Source organism: Colobus angolensis, unplaced genomic scaffold, assembly GCF_000951035.1.
Source record: "Colobus angolensis palliatus isolate OR3802 unplaced genomic scaffold, Cang.pa_1.0 Scaffold198, whole genome shotgun sequence".
Taxonomy (NCBI): Eukaryota; Metazoa; Chordata; class Mammalia; order Primates; family Cercopithecidae; genus Colobus; species Colobus angolensis.
The window spans coordinates 4794013-4816404 of NW_012115132.1; the positions used below are offsets into that span (position 1 = coordinate 4794013).

Below are 22392 nucleotides of genomic sequence, written 5' to 3' on the forward strand. Positions count from 1 at the left end.
GAAGCACCTGAGGAAGAAAAAGGGCTTGCTTTGGAAGAAAGCATGTTACTATGGAGGCTTGGAAACTGAGAACCATTTTGCAACGTTCAGAGCTACTTATAGGAGCCATCCAGAAAACTGTAGGCAATCACTGACACATAGAGCAAACTGCTTGCAAGAGGTAATTTGTGACTGATCTTGCATTTGCTTCTGAAAGCATGGAGTACTATTGACAATTAATTCAATTATCCAGCCAATATTTATTGAGCCCTTATTGTGCATGGTACCGGGGATTGGGTATACAAAGATAAACAAATCACAGCCTCTGTTCAGTGATCTCCTTGTTTAACACTAACTGTACCAGAGACAAGGTAATGGGCTAAGGGATCAGAGAGCTGCTCTCACTGGGAGGAGTGAGGAACTTTTCACAAAGAGAGGGGTAAGAATTAGCAAAAACAGAAGGGGTTTTCAGGAAGAGATAAAACCACGGGCTAAAATAGAGCGAAAGAACATAGCACTTTTCGGGAAAAGCAGAAGGTATGGAGCGTTGGAGGAAAAATGGGAAATGAGCCTGAGAAAGCACACTGGAAATGCCTGTGTGGGGTATTATATGTCAAGCCAAGGGGTTTGAATGTGATTCTATGGCTAAGGGGATCTACTTATTATTTTGAGGCAAGGTTGTGGTATGTTGAGATCTATTTTTAAGAGAGACGTCTTAGCCAGCAATACGGAGGATGACTTTGGAGAGAGGAGGAGCTAGAGGTTAAGACTCGACAGTGTTAGCCAAGGGAAATTATGATAAAGGCATGAACTAGGGCAGCAGCAGTCATATTTCTGGAATACTTGACAAGATGTGGAGAGCAGTACACTTATACCAAGATAAGAGACACACAGAAAAGACTCAGACCTGGAAGACTTTACTTAAGGCCTGTGGGGTGAAGGTGACAGCAATAGAGCAGAGGAACTATGGGGCCTGGGTCTCACAAACTACCTCCAATTAAGATGGTGTTAATTCCCCATGCGGGTTTCCATGGAGAACAGAGACTCACTGACAGCAATGAAAAAAGTAAATGTTTATCTGACAACATTAGCCATGTGTCCCATTGCTGGGCTACACAGTTGTGTGCTATTAATTAATTTTTTTAAATTCTTTAATTATTTTGTGAACAGTATTATGATACTATACCATATGTTGTGTCAAAACCCCATTGAGTTGTTACTTAACAAATACAACAGGTCCTCAAATAACATCATTTCATTCAACATCCTTTGTTTATAACGTCGATAAGAAAATAAAATGGATTCCTGACCAGGGCCGCTGTCTGTGTGGAGTTCACACGTTCTCCCCATGTCTGCGTGGGTTTTCTCTGAGTATTAGAGTTTCTTCCCACATTCCAGAACTGTGCACGTGAGGTTCACTGGCGCATCTACATCGTCCTGGTCCTGGCGGGAGTGAGTGTGGGTGTGACTGTGTCCTGTAATGGGAGGCATCCTGTTCAGGGCTGCTTCCCACCTTGAGCCCTGAGCTGTGAAAGGCTCCAGCTGTGAAACTGGAATAGGAAGGCTGAAAAAAGAATGAATGAAAACAAATGATTGTAAAATAAATATGTGAAGGTAGATGATCATCAGACAGAGGCCTAACAAGAAAGCGTATGAAAGTGCTCAGCAAGCCCAGCTCATTTTTTCTTACTTGGGTTTGAACTGTGTGGTGGTAGGAGGCACTCCTGACAATTCTCACTTTGCAAACATTTATTCCTTGATGTAACCACCACCATTACGACCACCCTCACTCACGGATTCACCCAAAATCGCGTCATCGTATCACTTGTGTTTATCATCTTTCTTTGATGTATGTAGAGCTCACGTTTATTTCAGTGTTTCATATTTGAAGTGTTTTGGCCTTTATTTAGAAGTTTTGTGATGTTTTTGTGACCAGTAATATGGCATGGAAACTTGACTCGTTTCTATCAGTTGGCCTATGGTAAAACTGGTTTTTGTCATATGTCGTTTCACTGAAAGGCAAAGTTTCCAAGAACCTCTCCATGATGTTAAGTGAGGACTTACTGTGTTTAAAATATATCACAGTTCTCACAGCCATGTTTTGACATTTCTTAAAATACTAATACCAGGAACCTCCAAAAATATAAGAGGCCTGAGCTACTATAATTCCTTGGCTGTGTAGAACAAGGTAAGTGCCCTGATCGATAAAACTTGTGGTTATCACGCCACCCAGCAATATCTTTCTCTTAGTAAAAGAGAAGTTTTTCACTCAGATACTTACCGTCTTCCCCAGGCTGCTCCCAGATCTGAATTCCTGTCTGATAATCTGGTGTTTTCTCTATTTTTTTTTTTTTTTTTTTTTTTGAGATGGAGTCTCGCTCTGTCGCCCAGGCTGGAGTGCAGTGGCCGGATCTCAGCTCACTGCAAGCTCCGCCTCCCGGGTTCAGGCCACTCTCCTGCCTCAGCCTCCTGAGTAGCTGGGACTACAGGCACCCGCCACCTCACCCGGCTAGTTTTTTGTATTTTTTAGTAGAGACGGGGTTTCACCGTGTTAGCCAGGATGGTCTCGATCTCCTGACCTCGTGATCCACCCGTCTGGCCTCCCAAACTGCTGGGATTACAGGCGTGAGCCACCGTGCCCGGCCCGTGTTTTCTCTATTCTTACTCAATTCGGAATAGTCCTACTTCAGATATCTCCCCTAACTACTCTCAATTTCTTCCAGCAAAGGCCATACCTGAGCTTATTTTTCTTCTGAGGTCTTAGCATCTGAACGTGTATCCATTCAAATAGAGAAACATGTTTACATCTGCAACATAACACCTCTTTTTGGCCTTTCTACAAGTAGGAATTTTCACAAGCTATCAGAAAGAGTCCCAATTCAACAGGTTCAAAGGTCCCTTAAAGGTGGATACATTATGCTTATATCCTTCTTTAGTTCATTCTCCAGTTTGCTCTGTACTCTGTTGCAAATTATTTCCCTCAACACAGCTCTATGACCTGCTTCTCCCCCATTCTAAATGTCAATTATTTCCCAAAATCTATGAATGAATCCATATTCCCCAGCCGAGCCTCAGCTCTTCTTGGCCCTCCAACTACCATTCTAGTTATATTCTCCATTAACCACATTTTACCCTACACTCCTGCCTTGGATAGGCTTTCGCAGTTGTAAGCTATGAATGCCTAACCCAAACTAGCTTAAACAATACCAACAACAATAATATACCAGTATATTGGCTCATACAACTGAGAACAAATCTGAGTGGGATTGGATCAGATGCAGCCCAGTCCTAAGGTTCAAAAATGTTCTTGTCTGCTCTGTCTCCAGCTACTGCTTTTGATTGTTCAGTTTAAGAAAGACTTTTCCTCCATTTCAGCAACAAAGGTAGACCTCTAAAAGCTCCAGACCTGTATCACTTCAGCTCAGTTTTTGTAGAGGAAAGAGAGAACGCTTTTTTTCCAGCCTCCCTATGTAAAGACCCGGAGACTCTGATCAGTCCAGCTTGGTATCTCATATCCAGCTCAGCCTAAGAGCATGAGGTTCTCAGACCAGCAGGACCAAAATTGCAACCAGAGAAAAGAATATGACAAAGCTTGCTGAAAGGAAATACCAGTCTACTACAGACAGTGGTACCCAAATTTCTAAGAATACAGATTTCCTTTCCTCTTTCAGACTCACGCACTTGGAATCCTTCAAGGCAAGCCCTGATAAATATCTATCTCCTGGACCACAGCAGTAAGTAGTGTGCTGTTCCTTCAGGCCACTCCATCTACCTTTTGGCCACATCTCAATTCCTATTCACTTTTCAAAGCCTTGCTCAAACCCCATATCCTGCAGGAGGACCTCTCAGATTTTCAAAAGTGATCTGAGGATAGTAATTGCTTTCTCTAACATAGCCAAGAATGGCTTTGGGGAGGAGGTGAGCTGTGGATCAGGGTCTTGACTAATGACCAGGATTTTAATGAGTATGGAGAAAGAGGAGAAGGCTTTTCTATTCAAAGAAAAAACGCATAAGAATAAAGTGCAAAGATTATCTTGCAGAGAATGAATAAACAGATGTGGCTGAAACAGAGTAGTCAGGGAAATAGCAAGACAAGAATATTGATAGTTTTGCCACCAGATTATGCAATGTCTTGAAAACTGAAGTAGGAATTTTTCATTTTGTCCAGGATGCTAGAGCTTTCCAATATATTGATCTTTCTTGACTTGAGGCAAGCAATTAGTGCCTAGCACAGTGGGAGCCTCTGAAGCAGTCTCTTCCAGCTACAAACACCCTTGTCAGTTTATCCCAGTGCTCAGTAAAATGTCCCACGCTTGTCATGAAGGGAAAAAGGTTGTGAACCCTGAACTAAGCAAAGGGGAGCCAGTTAAAAAAAAATTTTTTTTTTGAGACAGAGTCTCACTTTATCGCCCAGGCTGAAGTGCAGTAGTGCAATCTTGGCTCACTGCAACGTTCACCTCCTGGGTTCATGCACAGTTCTTCTGCTTCAGCCTCCCAAGTAGTTGAGATTACAGGCATGTGCCACCACATCCAGTGAATTTTTATATTTTTAGTAGAGATGGGGTTTTGCCATGTTGGCCAGGCTGGTCTCGAACTCCTGACCTCATGTGATCCACCTGCCTTGATCTCCCAAAGTGCTGGGATTACAGGCATGAGCCACCGCACTGGCATCAGTAAAAAACTTTGAAGACAGAAGTAACACAAGGAGAGCAATGTTTTAGGAAAATTGGCTCAATCTCAATATAGCTCAAATGCTGAATAATTTTCAGTCCGTATCAATTTAATTTATTTACTGACATCATCACTTACTTCTGCTCCTTAAGTCAGATTAGAACTCATAGACTCTAATGTATAAAAATGAGAAGGGAAAGAGGAGGTTGTGAATGAAATTAGACCCTTATCTCATACCATACACAAAAATCAACTCAACATGGCTTGGAGACTTAAATATAAGATCTGAAACTCTAAAACTACTCTAAACTACTCTAAATATAAGATCTGAAAATCTAAAACTACTAGAAAAAATATATAAAGAAAAAGCTCCATGACATCGGTTTGGGCAATGCTTTTTTTTAATGTGACCCCAAAAGCCCAGTCAACAAAAGTGAAATTACCCAATTGGGATTACATCAAACTCAAATGCAAAGGAAACAATCAATAGAATGAAGAGACAATCTACAGAATGGGAGAAAATGTTTGCAGACCATACATATGATAAGGGGTTAATATCCAAAATATATATAAGGAAGCCAAACAACTCAATACTAAGAAAACAAATAACCTGATTAAAAATGGGCAAGGAACCTCAACAGACATTCCTTGAAAGAAGACATAGAAATGGCTAACAGGTCTATGAAAATATGTTCAACATCACTAATCATCAGCAAAATTCACCTCACATCTATTAGAGTGCTTATTACCAAAAAGAGGAGAGATAAATGTTGGTGAGGGGATGGATGTGGAGAAAAGAAAAGAAATCTTGCAAACTGCAATGTAAGTCAGTACAGCCATTATGGAAACCAGTTCCTTAAAAAATTAAAAATAGAACTACCACATGATCCAGCAATTCTGCTACTGTGTATATATCCAAAGGAAGTGAAGTCAATATGTTGAAGATATATCTGCCCTGCCTTTCAATGCTGTTCATTGCAGCATTATTCACAATAGCCAAAATATGGAATCAATCTAAGTGTTCATAGACAGATAAATGGATAAAGAGAATGTGGTATGTATATACAATGCAGTTCTGTTCAGCCTTTAAGAAGAAGGAAACCCTGTCATTTGCAGCAACATTGATGAACCTGGAGAACATTTTATTAAGTGAAATAAGTCAGGAACAGACAGACAAACACCACATGATCTCACTTACATGTGTAATCTAAAAAAGTTGAATTTATAGAGCAGTAAGTACAAGTGTGGTTACCAGCGGCAGAGATAGGGGCTGGGGAAGGAAGAAGCTGGGGAGGTGTTGGTCAAAGGACACATAATATTAGTTAGATAGAAGGAATAAGTTTAAGAGATCTATTGTAGGACATGGTGACTATAGTTAAGCACAATGTACTGGATTCTTCCAAATTGCTAAAATGAGTAGATTTTAAGTGTTCTTACCACAAAAAAAGTTAAGTATGTGAGGTAATGTCCATGTTAATTACCCCGATTTAGTCATTTCACCATATATGCATATTTCAAAACATCATGTTATACATATTAAATATATATCATTTTTATTTGTCAATTAACATAAATTAATTTTGTGAGCGGAAGATCATCTCTTTTCAGAGTATTTATTAGATATCAGCCGGAGGGACAATGCCATCTATTCTCAGCATCCATATGGATTCAGGGAAAAGCAGAGGAAGAAAGTAGTGGAAGAAAGAAGTCAGTCAATGAATCTTCCTGAGCTGTGTTTGCAGGTGGTAGTGCCAGAATTTTATTTGGATGTCCAAGAACATGGCTTTTTCAAATCACATTTCAAATGAATTCTGTTATTAGGTTTTTCATTATGTCAATCTTTTACATAAGCTATTGAATATTATCCACAAATTTATTAATTCCCATAATGATAAACAATATCGCTCTGGTATAGATGTTAGTGAATTTCCAAAAGGTGTTTTCCAGATTAGAACTGCTAAAAGTAAGTTCTTTGCGACTCCATCAAGCTATTAATTCAGCTTCTTCAAAGGAACTGACTCCAGGAATTTTGTGGTATGAGTTAGTTCTGTAAACTTTGACTGAAAGGATATTGCCAATCCTGGAATTGTCTTGGACTAGACGTGTCTAAGTTCTTTCATGGTTTTCAACAGTTATAAATGTCCAAATATGAGTGTATAGGCCATTAGACTCCATAGCTAGAAGAAACCAGCTAATTCTGGTTGCTAGATATTATAATGCAAAAAATAGCTAAGCAGAGTCTATTTTTCTTTAGTCTCAGATTATGATTCATTTACCCCTTTGGATAACAGAAATGTAGCCACCAAAATATTGGTAACAGAGTGTGAAGGTAACATTTCATAACAGATTGGTAGTAGCTTATGGTCCTATATGTCAGGTACTTTACAGTGTTCTTTTTTCTATTTGGGGAAAAATAATAAGATAACATTGCATATCAGGACATTTGAACGAAGTTAATACCAACATGAGGCTATCATGTTCCATGGTATGATAATACATTTGAAATTTTCAATGAGATGAATGACTTTGAAAAAAAAATGAATGGCCAAAGTGTACCCAAGATGGAGAAATTTTGAGTATATCAATAAGTGAGGAAGAAGCTAAAAATCATATCTAAAAATCATCTTCAAAAATGTCTCCAAAGCCATACAAATAACTAGGTAGTTTGTTAAAAAGGAAGAGATAATAAAATGTTATATAAACTGTTTTTATTTCTTTATAAAATTATTAAACTTTCCATTTAAGCATGCATAATTCAAATATAAAAACCTAGAAAAATGACATAAAAACAGAAAACTATAAATTTCAATTATTAATAAAGATGTAAAAATCCTAACAAAAATATCAGTGACTCAGATTCAGCAATGCATTAAAAGGATGGCCCACCACAGTCAATTTGAGAGGCACCATAGTTAGGGCTTAGGAATATAAGCTCTGGAATTCAGACAGCCTGCTCACTTACAGGTATGTTTCCAAGGGAGAGTTACTTTACTCTTTGTGCTTCTAGTTCCTTCTATAAAGTGAGATTAACAATGAGAGCTACCTCTTAGGGAATTCACCAGGATTAATTAAGGTAATACACGGAAAGCACTTGTCACAGCTTCTAACACATAGTAAGCATTAAATAAATAATAGCTATTATCATAATGCCAAAAATGCAAAGATCATAACATGTTTCAAAATCTCTTAATGTAACGCACCTCAAACACAGGTCAAAAAGCTTTAAAAAACAATAAATTCAAAAGAAAAGGTATTTGATTGAAAGTCAACACTCATCCTTGATTCTTTGTTAATCATTACAAAACTGAAACAAAGAAACATTTCATTAACATAATACAAAACAACCCTTCAAGAAGCATTTTGCTTAACAGCTACATAATCAAACATAGATTTGATTTAGCATAAGGTATTGTTTAACATGATAAAAACATGAAACACACAAAAGAGATATAACTATTGAAATGAGGAGAAATATGTTTTCTGCACAAGAGAGGGTGATGTCCTGGGATGAGGAAGATGCACGAGACAGGAAAAGGGGCATGCACTGAAATATATTTAGAATTGACAATAATTCAAATGCATATTTGAGTACAAAGTGAATATACAAAAATCAAAACTTTAGAATACAAAAAGTAATTATCTAGAAAACAAAACATGAAAAATGGTGGACTGCACTCACCCCTGGAAAGAATAAGCCAAGCACATATAATAATCAGAAATAACTCTTTCAAGAAGTAGGCTGTCCATGTAGTCAGATGAACACCATAAAACCTTGCTGAGACATGTAGAAGATTTGGATAAATAGAGAAACATAACATATTCCTGGAGGGAAAGCCGAATACTTAAAGATATTGTGTTCTCAAATTAACTTAAATATTAATAAAATCATAATTGGATGGGGGAAAACTGAACAGAACAATTCTCATGTTTAATTAGGATAATAAACAGAGATGAACAGCCTTTGCTTTGCTAAATTAAAAATCATTAATAGGAAATAACAGATATTATAACATATAAATCTACATTAATTATGTCCTTGACAGAGACCAGAAACACAGATCAGTGAAACACCTTAGAAATAGACCTGCTATTTATAAAGTGTTGATAAGTGATTAAAGAAATATCAAAAATCAATGGGGAAAATAATTAATTATTTCATAAATGATGCTGAAAACTGTGTTAGCTATTTAGAAAAAAATTCAGTTCTTAGAGCATACAAATATATCTAATATCAACATAATTTTAAAATTAAATACAAAAATTAAACAACAAAAAAGCTATCTTCTCAGTAGATGGAGAAGGATTCTTAAGCACTAAAACAGCAAAAGAGTAGTAAAATAAATGAGCTCAACATGAAAAGTTTAAAAAGTTACCTATGTAAAATTTAAAACTTCTCTAAGTCAACACAAACATCAAAAGGTTAAACAACAAACTGGAAAAGTACTTATAACTAATATAACAAAGGTCTAATATCCTAATACATAAAGAGCTCCCAGAGATCAATATAGAGAATTAAAAAATTTTCTAAAAAACAAATGAGTAACAGACATTAAGAGACAAGGAGAAAATGCATTAACAGAGGGAAATACAGATCACTAATAAACATGCAAAAATAGTCTAATAGTAACAATTAAATAAATAAATATTAAAACATTCGTCTATACAATAGCAAAGAGATTTTAGAGATTAAAATTAGTTGTCATTAAGATTTGGAGTCAGAATCATTCTCAAGTAGAGCTGGTAGACATGAATTGTTTAGCTTTCTCAACAGCACTCTGGCAATATGAATCAAGTAATACAAATATTCATGTCCTTCAAGCAATTATTTCCACTTTTAGGAATCTCTTTGAAGGGATTAACCAGAAAGGCAGGCAGAACTTTCTTCAAGATTTTGCATTGCAACATTGTCCATAAGCAGGAAAAAATTCCCTAAATTTCTAACAATAGAGGAATCGTTATGTAAATTACAGTGGAGCATATTAGAGAATATTGTTCAGGCATAAAAATGTTTTTGAAGAGTATTTGACAGTGTGGTCAAAAGCATTCAGTATGGTCTCAGTTATGTTTAAAAAATAAAACCTGTGAGCTATGAACAGAAAATGCATTGCACAAAACACTCCCTAAAAGTATTGAAGGCTATGACTCGAATATGGAATAGTGATGAATTTTATTTTATTTCCTACTGTTTTTCAACTTATCTACAATGAGCATACTGTTACCTTATACTTACAGAAAATACTAAATCTTACTTTAAAAGAACTTAGGTAACCCTCCCATAATGATGCAGAGTTTTGTTTGTTTGCTTGTTTAATCAAAAAAGTCTGCAGAAAGACTCACCCACGACCTCTGCAATCATGAAAATGACGCATATTGCTGAAGCAGCACAGAGCTTCCACTTGGCATAGGCGTGCTCATTCGCCCTGTTCTCTGTGGGCTTGGAGCCACTGTGGCAGTGGTACATGCCTCCTGACTCCAACTCCTCTGGTCTCTCTCTGGGACACTGATCTTTATTCACCGGTTTCTGTTGGAGTTCCACACTAGGAATGAGTTTGACAGAAGCAAGAAGTGAACATAGTTGCAAACCAGCCACTCACTGACCCACCCTACCCATACTTGGAACCACTATTAGGACATTTGCTTACTTGCTAGGAAGTGTCCATTTGCAGCTCTTTCTACAAGACAATATCAAGTGTAAGAAACAAGCAAGAAATATCCTTCTAAACTTTAACTACTAAAAGTTGTACTTTTATTCAGTCAAACTCTTATTCAGTCAATGCCACCAATGATTAAGAGATATCAAAGGAATAGGAGAAAAGAAGCAGATACATTTTAAAGGGATTTCTTCCCAGTTATTTCACTCTCAAAAGATTTGGACACTGTGCTACAAAAAATAATAATAAAATAAATCAGGCTACATTGTACGATATGTGTATATGAGCCAGACTGAGGATTCAAATATTCATCAACATCATTGACAGATCATAGTACTTTTTCCTGCTGACTCCCTATGTACTCTGGGACCTTCTTACCACTGCTCTGCAGACAGTGGCTACTAATTAATCAATGTTATTATGAGAGTTGAAACCTACTTATACTTCCCAAAGCAGGCAGTGAATATCAGTTCCATTCAAATATAAAGCAAAATTTAGAGTCACTCATAGAATTTCACAGATGGAAAAGTAGGTAACATTTGGTCTAACACTTATTTTTTCTTTTTTTAAACAATTTTTATTGATGCATAATAAATATACCTAATTTAGGGTACATGTGATAATTTAATACATTAATATAATTTTTAAAGATCAAATCAGTACACTTGAGATGTCCATCACCTTAAATATTTCTCTTTTCTTTATTCTAGAAACATTTCAATTATTATTCTTTTCTGGCTACTTTGAAGCATATAACAGATAACTGCAAACCATAGTCACCTCACAGATCTGTCAAACACTAGATCATTTTCTTCTCTCAAATCATATGTTTGTACCCACTAATCAACCTTCCTTCATACCTTTCTCCTCTCTACCCTTCTCAGCCTCTTGTAACCACCAATCTACTCTCCTATCTTCATGAGAGCCACTGCATATATAAGCGAGAACACGTGATATGTGTCTTTCCGTGCTTGGCTTATTTTACTTAACTGCAACCCATATTTCTTGGCTGAAGTAACTAAGGTTCAGGGAGTTTAAGTAATTGCCTGAGGTCAAATATCCAGGAAATTTTGGAGTGGGAATCCCAAGCCCAGTGTTTCTTCTGTCATGCCTAAAACCAATTTTAGGTGTCCTAATGTTGGGGCAGAAAGGCAGATGTCAATATCCATGGATCTTGAACTAATCATATTTTTAAATTTTTAAAAATAAATTCATGTACAGAAATAAATAAGGGTCTTGGAATTAAGAACTTTGCATTCGTGACTCTGAAAGGTAAAAACAAACAAACAAACAAAATTAGCAATATATTAGCTTTCACTTTATTTCATTTAGCCTATCACCATTCAGGATTAAAAGTCTGATGGTTTTGGCTTAGATGAACATTATTATTCTGACTCTAATTATTATATATGATTTTTCTGAATAAAATAATATATATTCGTTATAGAAAATCTGGAATTACAAAAAAGTCACAGAGGGAAAAATAACTGGTAATCCTCTCCAAGAGACAATTATTATTGATATTTTATTGTATAGCTTTGTAATATATGAATACACTTTTTACATAATTAGATTTCATATTAGGATGTTTTGGGTTATAAGTATGGAAAACAAGACTCTTGCTAGAATAATTAATAAGTAAGAATTATTGGTTCTGCAACTGAAAACATTTAGAGGGGCCAGGTTTCAGACACTCTTTGACGAGGTCTCCAGATTCATGTCTTGGTTCTCAGCTATTCTTCAACCTCAGGCTTGTCTTTCCCATGGTAGCAGGATGGTTGCCAAAGGTAATCAGACTATGTATTTATTTTTTAACGTATACATAGAAAGATTATCCCCTCTCAAACTGCTAAACAAGAGTCTTGATGTGCATGTGGATTTGGCTAAATGAGAAACCACCACTATAGCCAGGGGAATATGGAAGAGCTGATTGACTTAGGCATTGTTATACTCAGAAGACTGGCAAAATCCAGCCATGCTGACTCACAGAGCTGAGAATACGGAAAATTCTACCTAAACCTGGCTGCTCCTCAGTGGGGAGGTGCTAGAATGGATGTGAATAAGATGATTGCATCACAAGAAGATCCTACCAAAGATACAGCTTCTGAACCTGATTCTTAGCTATAAATATTGTTAATACTTTTTCCATTTATAAAATGTACATCATTATTTTTAAAATATGGAGGGCAGTATATATTTAACATAGCTACATCATAGCATAATTAACTCATGTTTTTAAATTATTGGACAACTCGTTCTTTTGCAATTACTTGCTCATATAAGCACTACTATGATTCACATCCTTATAATCTTTGCTCAATATATTATCTCCTTAAAGTGGAATCTTAAAGGGGAAATTACTTGGTCAACAGATACCTACATTTCTAAGGATTTTGACATATATTGCCAAACCGGCTTTGGAATATACATTACAGCCAAGTTACATCATTGGTTTATTTTTTATCAATTATGTGAATAGCACTCAGGATTCTGAGTAGTTCCAAATAAGCTTCTTAGTTGGAATAAGAACAATTTGGAAAGTAACAAATAAAGTATTTATATTTAAAATCAATAGACTTTTGCTTTTGTTATGTAACAATATTCTAATAATAAACAACCATAGAATATGGTAGTATGGGTCCCCAGTGGCCATCAACTCAGAGGAACCTGAGTACTAACACAAACACATTGTTGAGATTTACTCCTTCCTTGGCTGAGAATACCTCATGAGCAAAGCAGGCTCACCAATTGTTCTGGAACTGCCTGGTGTGCTGTGGTCATATGAAGCATTGCTTTATGTTAGGTTTTCATAAATCTTATGATCAGGGAAAGCCAAGTAGTCAGTGACCAGGAGAGAGAATTTATCTTGGAGCAGCTTAGAAGCCAGACCAAAGCAAGAATCAAACCTGGGAAAAAGCCCCTGGGCAATGCCACCAGGAGGAAAGTATGAAAATGTGGGCAATTTTTACTTTTGTGTACTGTTTCCCTATCTTGGATTCTAAGTTTAACAAATATGGGTATACTATGAGCTGAGACTGCTTCTTGAAGAACTAAGCCAGAAATCCAAAAGTGGGCTTCATAAGGTCCATTGAAATTGTATACAATGTGTTTGTGTGTGTGTGTGTGTGTGTGCACGTGTGTGTGTGTGTGCGTGTTTTATGGGACAGGCAAAAGTACACAGTCTTCACTTGGCTTCCAAAAGAGTCTGTGACCCCAAAGAAGTTAAAACCCAAAGGAACTTATATTCCTCATAATCTCGTTAAAGCAAAGTTATCTAAGTCTCCCTAGATGCGGAACGGCTCTTGATCACAACAATGATGTGAATTTTCAATATTATTTTAAGAAGAAAGTTATAAAAAGCAAGTTCTATGATGCAACAAACACTGAAATGTGAATCTGCTATTAATGAATAAATCCCAAAACATTCCCATGTATTCAAATATGGCCAAAGCTTTAAAAATTAGGAATAATAGGCCAAAGAAATTTCCTGTAGCATCAAAGAAAAAAAAGATGGAGAAACAGAGATGAAAAAGTATGGAAATATTAGAAAATTTGATGCCAATATTCTAAAACTTTGATTTCATCTGCAAAAATGGGATTTAGACAATGGGACTTTACTTTTGCAATCTTGGAGAAACTTTTATTTTTTAATTCTATTTTTGTTCAGTGGTAGAAATTAAATTCTTTTGCTTCTATCCCCAAAATAATGTTGGTAAAATTTTTATTTTTTACCCTCTTATTTCAAATGTTGAGCACATAAAAATCACTTTGATTTTGTAGTTTCACATCACTTTCCCTAAGAACCTCAAATCACTATTCCTGTTAGAAGGGGAGAAAAAGCTTCAAACTCACCATGAATTTTTAACATTTTATTCATTCATCATTAAATATTTATTGCATGCCTAAAAAGGGCCTGCACCAGCAGAAGTGTTAATGATACCATGTTGTATAAGACAAGCAAAGGTCCTTCTGTAAGGAGCTTGTATTTTAGTAGAGGGAGACAAAGAGTAAATGAATCAATTTACTTTGTCTTTAGTAGAGGCTATATAGTATGATGAATGGTGAGCAGAAGAGGGAAGATGAACTACCTTAAATGTGGTGGGAAAGGAAGCCACCTCTGTGGAGGTGATATCTCAGCAACAAGTTACAGAATTACCAGGAGAAAACCTACGTAAGTGAAGGCTATCACAAGTAGAGGGCATTGCTAGAGCAAAAGCCCAAAGACAAGAAGGATTTTCTTGTTTAAGTGCTTGTCTTGAACAGAAAGAAAACTACATAGGCGGCCCCTGTGGCATAAAGAAAGAGTGAAATGGAAAGAAGTCAGAAAAGGGATTAGATTTTGCAGAACAATTCAGGTCATTATAAAGAGTTCAATTTAATTCAAGGTCTCAAAGAAAAAATTTGGAAAGTTTTGAGCTGGGAAGTAACACTACATGGTTCACATTTCTAAAATGATCGCTTTGGGTGCTACCTGGAAGACTAGAGTGTAGAAGATCAAAACATAGAAACCCTTAGGAGATGACTACAGCCAACACATTGGTGGCTTGGACCTATGTAGTGACAATAAAAATGGAAAGAAGTAGTCATATTTGAGGGACTTTTGAGAGGTGGAGTCAACAGGACTTGCTAATCAATAGCATTAGTTCAGGGGGAATAATAGAGAGGTGGGACTCAAAGATGACTTGTTGGTTTCTGGTTACAGTAACCAGGAGGAAGGAATGCCAATTCCCAAGATGGGGCTGAGTGGCAGGCAGTGCAGTATAGAGGCTGAGAGCTTGGGCTCTGGCAACCCATCACCTCAGTCGAACTTCCAACCTTACCACTCACTAGTCATATGACTGTAAGAAAATTACTTAACCTCTCTGTGCCTCAATTTCCCCATCTGAAAATAAGAATAATGATAGCATCACTCTCATAGGCTGGTTGAGAGATTTTAGCTAATTCATATAAATCACTTCAAAGTGTAACTGGAACAAGATAAATGCACAAATTTTAAAATCATTTTACCATATTCATGAACCACATTACATTATTATCATTGTTATTTAGGAAGGATTAAGTAGGCTATACTGCAAAACAACTTTCATGACAAGCATTTTTATAACAAGAATTAGATAATAAAAAAGCAATTTTTTGTTTCTCTTTTGCCCACATCCACTATTCCAGATTTTACTCCAGTGACATGACATCAGTCTTGTATGAATTGACCCTGAAGATTGACTGTTCATTCCTGAACAGAAGATAAATATCAAAGAGGGAAATAACATTCCTGTAATCCCTTAGCAGTTCTTCACTTCTGTTTCCCTGCTTCACCATTCTCCTTGTCTGCCCTAGAAATAGTCCTATATGCTCAATGTCTGAGACCCTGTCTTCAGCATAATACTCAGTACATATTTATTGAGATTATATTTCACTCAATGTTTATGAAATAAATGAGTGATGTAGAAGAAATAGTTTGAAGGGTGAGAACTAGAGAAAGTGGGAAATATAAACATTTACAGAATCAGACGTCATGTTTTGTCCTAGACAGGCATTCAATCACACACCCCTTTTTAAATAACTTTATTAAGATAAAATTATAAAATTTGTGTGCTTCGGGAGGCCAAGGCAAGCAGGTCACTTGAGGTCAGCAATTCAAGACCACTCATTAGAGATGGAGTGAAATCTCATCTCTACCAAAAATATACAAAAATTTGCCAGGCGTGGTGGTGGGTACCTGTAATCCAAGCTACTGGGGAGGCCAAGGCAGGAGAATTGATTGAACTCAGGAGACAGAGGTTGCAGTGAGCTGAGATCACACCACTGCACTCCAGCCTGGGCAACAAACAGAGCAAGACTCTGTATCAAAAAAAAAGATGTAATTTTAATATTATGGAAATGGTCTATGTAATCTATATAAATTAATGGTTTTCAGTATATTCACAGAGTTGTGAAACTATTACCAAAAAAACTCATATTCATTAGCAGTAATTCCCTATTCTCCTTGCACCCTCTCCCAGGTGACCACTAGTCTACTTTCTGTCTTTACAGATTTGCCCATTCTGGACATTTCATATAAATAGAATCATATAATATGAGGACTTTTTTGAATGGCTTCTCTCACTTAGCATCATGCTTTCAAGGTTTATCCATATTGTAGCAAATATCAGTATGTCATCAGTATTCCATTGCCTTTTATTTCCAAATAGTATTTCATTGTATGGATACATAAAATTTTACTAGTCAGTTGATGGATATTGTCTTTAGTAGAGACAATAAAATGTCTGTTTAGTAGAGACAATAAAATGTTTGTTGTTTTTTGACTATTTCAAATAATGTTGTTATGAAAAGTTGTATAAAAGTATTTTGTAGAAGTATGTTTTCACTTCTCTTCCAATCTAGCAATGGAATTCCTGAGTCATAAGATAACTTTATGTTTGACATTTTGTAGAACTGCTGGACTCTTTTTCAAAGCACAGTACCATTAGACATTCCCATACACTGTGTAAGAGAGTTCCTATTTCTCCAAATCCTTGCCAACACTTGTTATTTTTTTTTTATTATAGCCATTCTAGTGGGTATGAAGTGGCATCTCATTGTGATTTTGATTTGCATTACCCTAATGACGAATGATGTTGAGCATATTTCATGTGCTTATTATACATTGGTATGTTTTCTTGGAGAAATGTCTATCAGTATTCTTTACATATTTTAATTGATTTATTTATAGTTTTATTAATTATAACAATTATTTTACATATTCTTATACACATCCCTTATCATATATGTAATTTATAAATATTTTATCTCAATATGTGCCTTATCTTTTTATTTTCCTGTTAGTATTGTTTACAGAACAAAATATTTTATTTTGATGCTCTCCAATATATATAATTTTTCTTTTATCACTTATGCTTTTGGGTATCATACCAGTAAACCATGGCCTCACCCAAGATCACGTGTTTTCATTTAGGAGTTCTATAGGTTTGGCCGGGCGTGGTGGCTCACGCCTGTAATCCCAACACTTGGGAGGCTGGGGCGGGTGGATCACGAGATCAGGAGATCGAGACCATCCTTGTTAACATAGTGAAACCCCATCTCTACTAAAAATACAAAAAAAAGTAGCCAGGCATGGTGGCAGGCGCCTGTAGTCCCCAGCGGGAGGCTGAGGCAGGAGAATGACCTGAACCCGGGAGGTGGAGCTTGCAGTGAGCCGAGATTGCACCACTGCACTCCAGAATGGGCGACAGAGCGAGACTCCATCTCAAAAAAAAAAAAAAAAGAAAAAAAAAGAGTTCTATAGGTTTTGCTCTTGCTCTTGCTCTTACATTTAGGTCTGTAATCAACTTTTTAGTGAATTTTTTTAATGGTGTCAGAAACGTATACAAATTAATTTTTCTGCTTATGTACATCCAGTTGTCCCAGCAATAGTTATTGAAAACACTTTTTTTTTTTTTTTTACATTGAATTGTCTTGGAATCCTTGGTGAAAAACAATTGACCACACATATAAGAACTTATTTATGGACTATAAATTCTATCACATTGGTGTGTATGTCTGTCTTTATGCCAATATCACACTCTTGTTGTGATTAGTATAGCTTCGTATTAAATTCTGAAATCAGGAAGTGTGAGTCCTCCAAGTTTATTCTTTTTCAAGATTCTTTTGCCTTTTGTAGGCCCCTACTGGTTCCATATAAATTATCAGGCTAGCTTAACTTCTTCAAAAAGACAGTTAGGATTTTAGTAGTAATTGCATCAAATTTCCATGTTAATTTTAGGAATAATGTCATCTTAGCAATATTACGTTTTCTAATCCACAAACATGGGATATCTTTCATTGATTTATATCTTTTATTCTTTAATATTTCTAACTCAGTTTTGTAATTTTTAGTGTAAAAGCTGTGCACTTCATTTGTTAAATTTATTCTAAAACACATCATTATCTTATGCTATTGTAAGTGAAGTTGATTTCTTAATTTCATTTTCAGATTTTCTATTGCTACTGTATAAAAATACAATTACTGTTTGTATATTAATCTCCTTTACTGTGACCCTACCAAACTTGTTTATTAGTTCTAAAATTTTTAAAATGGATCTTTTAGGACTTTCTACATATAAGATAATGTCATTTGAAAACTGATAGGCTGGGCATGGTGGCTCATGCCTGTAATCCCAGCACTTTGGGAGGCCGAGGCAGGTGGATCACCTGAGGTCAGGAGTTCGAGACGAACCTGACCAACATGAAGAAACCCTGTCTCTATTAAAAATACAAAAATTAGCTGGGTGTGGTAGCGCATGCCTGTAATCCCAGCTACTCAGGAGGCTGAGGCAGGAGAATCACTTGAACCCAGGAGGCGGAGGTTGTGGTGAGCTGAAATCATGCCATTGCACTCCAGCCTGGGCAATAAGAGCAAAACTCTGTCTCAAAAAAAAAGAAAAGAAAAGAAAACAGTGATAATATTAATTCTTTCTTTCCAATCTGAATGTCTTTTATGTTGTCGTCTTCCCAATTGCTCTGGCTAGAACATACAGTACCATGTTGAGTAGAACTCATGAAAGTGGACATCCTTATCTTGTACCTGATTTTAGGGGAAAGTGTTCAGGCTTTCGCCATAATTACTATGAAAGACTGCACTTTGGTACAGTGTACACTGCTCAGGTGATGGGTGCACCAAAATCTCAGAAATCACCACTGAAGAGCCTATCTGTGTAACCAAACACCACCTGTTCCCAAAAAACCTAATGAAAAAAAATTATGTGAGCTGCAGGTTTTTCATAGATGCTTTTAAAGAAGTTTCATTCTATTTCTAGTTTTGCAGGTGTTTATATAATTAAAGGGTGTTGAATTTTGTCTATTCATTTTCTGCATCCAGTGAGATAATCATATGAGCTTTGTTCTGTATCCTATTAATATGTTGTATCACTTTGATTATATTTCAGATGTTAAATTAAGCTTGCGTCACTGGGATAAATCCCATTTCATCATTGTTTGTAATTACTTTTATATGTTGCTGGATTCAGTTCATTAGTCTTTTTCAAGGATTACTGTGTCTGTATTCATAAGGGATATTGTTCTGTAGTTTTATTTTCTTGTGATATTTCCTCCTTTTTTGCTATCAGCAGAACACTGACCTCATAAAATGAGTTGGGAAGTGTATTTACACCTCTTCTATTTTGGGGAAGAATTTGTGATGAGTTAATATTAATTCTATTTTAAATTTTGGTAGAAATCACCAGTGAAGACATCTGGACTTGAGCTTTCTTTGTATACGGTTTTATGAAATTTATTAATAATTCAATATCTTTACTCATCAGATTTTCTATTTCTTAAGTTCATGTGGCAGTTTGTCTTTCTATGAATTTATCCATTTCATCTAAGATTATATACATTTTATTTTATGCAGTTTCCTCTTAACTATCAGTTAAGAGAAAAAAGGATAACAAATCATGTCTTTTATAATTACCCACATTATTACCCTTATTGGTGCTATTTTTTTTTTAGTATTGGTTCAACTTAATATCTGGTGTCATTTGTTTTCTCTAATATTTCTGTTACTATTGCTTTCTTTACTGATTTTTGTAAAGTGAATCCAACAACAAATTATCTTAGATTTTGTTTGTCTTTATTTCACCTTTATTTTAGGAAGACAGTTTAGGTGGATATAAGATTATTGGTTGATAGGAATTTCTTTTTCTTTTACCACTTTAAATGTCATCTCACTGCCATCCTCCTTTGCTTCTGGTAGAAGTCAGTTGTTAATCTGATCAGGATGCTCTCACACATAATGCATCTTTTTTTTCCTCTTGCTGCTTTCAAGGTTTTTTATTTGTGTTTTGCTTTTAGTAGTTTTACTATAATGTGTGAGCGTGTAAATCTATTTGCTTGATTCTTCTTAGAGTTCACTGACCATCATGAATGTATAGATTAATATTCAACAAACTTCAAAAGTTTGGGACCATTATTTCTTTATTTTTCTTCTCCTTTTTCTCTCTCCTTCTGGCCCTCTTATTATGCATATGTAAATATATTTAACAATGTACCACATTTCTCTGAGGCTCTGTTGATTTTTTTACTTCATTCTATTTTCTGTTTTTCATGTTGCATAATATCTTCCAACCTATTTTCAATTTCAGTGAATCTTTCTTCTGCCAGCTTCTATGAGTACAGTTCTACTGTTGAACCCTTCTAGTGAATTTTTAATTTCACTTATTGTACTTTTCAGCTTCAGAATTTTCATCTGGTTCTTTTTTAAAAAATAATTTCTAACCCTTCATTGATATTCTCAATTTTATGAGACACTTTAATCATACCTATCTTTAACTCTTTGTTCTGTGATTGTCTTTAATTCTTTTAACCTAGTTATAATAGCTGTTTTGAAACATTCGAATTCTAAATACAACACCTGGACTGTTTCTACTAACTGCTTTTTTTAAACCAGGTGTTGTCTGACTTCCCCTCCATGCGCAGCCTCTGTTGTCATTCCTCAGAGGGTGCATGACTGGGTAGATGCACAGTCATTCTTATCCTCTCCCATTTCCAAAGGATAATAATCACTTTAGTTGTGTTCACTTTGACTGTTTCTTTCCATGGTCTCGCTGTTAAGTGATTGTTCTGCCTGTGTTAGTATCACACCCAGATTTTGGCCTTCTTAATTGTTTGCTGAATTGTTGCTCTACGGTTTTCAATAATACTCTGAGGTATGAATGGACCAACAATCTGATCCAATTAAATTTGTCTGCTTCAGCTACTATAACAACATACCACAGACTGTGTGTCTTAAATAACACAAATATTATTTTCTCACAGCTTCAGAGGATGGAATTCCATAAACAAGGTGCTAGCAAATTCACTGGTGAAGATTCTCTTTCTGACTAATAGATGCCTGCCTTTTCATTACTTCCTCGCGTGGTCTTTCCTTAGTGTATGCACCCAAAAAGAGAGAGAGAGTGAGCTATCTAGAGTCTCTTCTTATAAGAACATTACTTCTGTCAGATCAGGACCCCACTCTTATAACGCCAATTAACCTTAATTATTCCTGAGAGGCCCCATTTCCAAATACAGCCACACTGGCATTTGTGCTTCAACATATAATTGTGGGGGACATAAACATTCAATCTATAACAGGCTTCTGTATAGGGGTAATATTTGAGGCCAAATTTTGTGGCTAGTGCCAAATCCAGGAGGGCATTTCTTACCTCTTTTTCTGCCTGTCTCTGTTTAACTTCTAGCAGGTCTGCCAATAGCTTATTGCTATCATGAAGCAACAAGCCTACTCTTAATTGCTCACCAGAAGAATCTTCATTGTTTTCAACAGTGCCCCATTAGCTTGAAATGCCCCATGCTCTCTTACAAATAAAATTCCAGCTTGTGTATCATCAGTCTTCTAAGGGAAAGATACATAACCCTCGATTCTTATGGCCTGCCTCTCCCATAAGTAGTACCTTTACACCACTGCACTAGAGCTGGCAGAAGAGACCATGACCTACTTCTCCTGGAGCCATATTCTTGCTCCACAAGTGCAGCACTGATGACGGATAGTAGTCCCTAGCCTTTTTTGCTTGTGCCTCCTGGAATACGTCCTGCACACTATGAGTGATCCAGGGCAGGGATATTCAGGACCTTGCTCCTCCTGGGCTAGAGATTATACCCTATGAGAGGAGGCTGGGTGAAGGAAGGAAATCATAGTCCTCTTGGTCATGTCTACAATGAAGAGAATTTCTGCAACCTGAGGCTGGGACAATAAGAGATTCCAACAGCCTTTTGCTCTAGGGGTGAGCTATGATCTTTAACTGGAAGCTGGGAGGAGAGGGAGCATTGTCTTTTGGCTACATCCACTCAAGAGTTGAGCTCCCGTCATACTGAGCTTGGGGAAGAGCAGAGGTTAATGGAGCAGATCCTGGCTCAAATGCCATAGACTGTCACTTCTTACTGAGATTTAGATTTTCTAGAATAAATAATTCTTAATTTTCTGCATGACCTTAAGACAACTTCCAGAGATTTTCATTTCTTTTTTATAACTTTTACCAGTTAAATAGTTGTTGAAAATGTTCTAGCAGTTTACCTCTATCATCTGTCCCTACCCTTACTTCCTCTGCACTTCTTCAACATA

The 22392-nt window shown here is 36.2% G+C and overlaps 1 protein-coding gene across 2 annotated transcripts in view; it reads right to left on the bottom strand.

Annotated features, from left to right (window-relative positions):
• The window catches only part of SLC30A8 (solute carrier family 30 (zinc transporter), member 8), a 50806-nt gene that overhangs the window by 25065 nt on the left and 3349 nt on the right, over positions 1-22392 (bottom strand). The window contains exons 2-3 of one of the 2 annotated variants that reach the window (XM_011941087.1): positions 10293-10322; positions 9988-10187 (exon numbers count right to left, since the gene is read on the bottom strand). In XM_011941087.1, the coding sequence (XP_011796477.1) occupies positions 9988-10187; positions 10293-10322 (230 nt within the window). The remainder of the gene's footprint in view (positions 1-9987; positions 10188-10292; positions 10323-22392) is intronic. The other variant, XM_011941088.1, reaches the window with a different exon arrangement.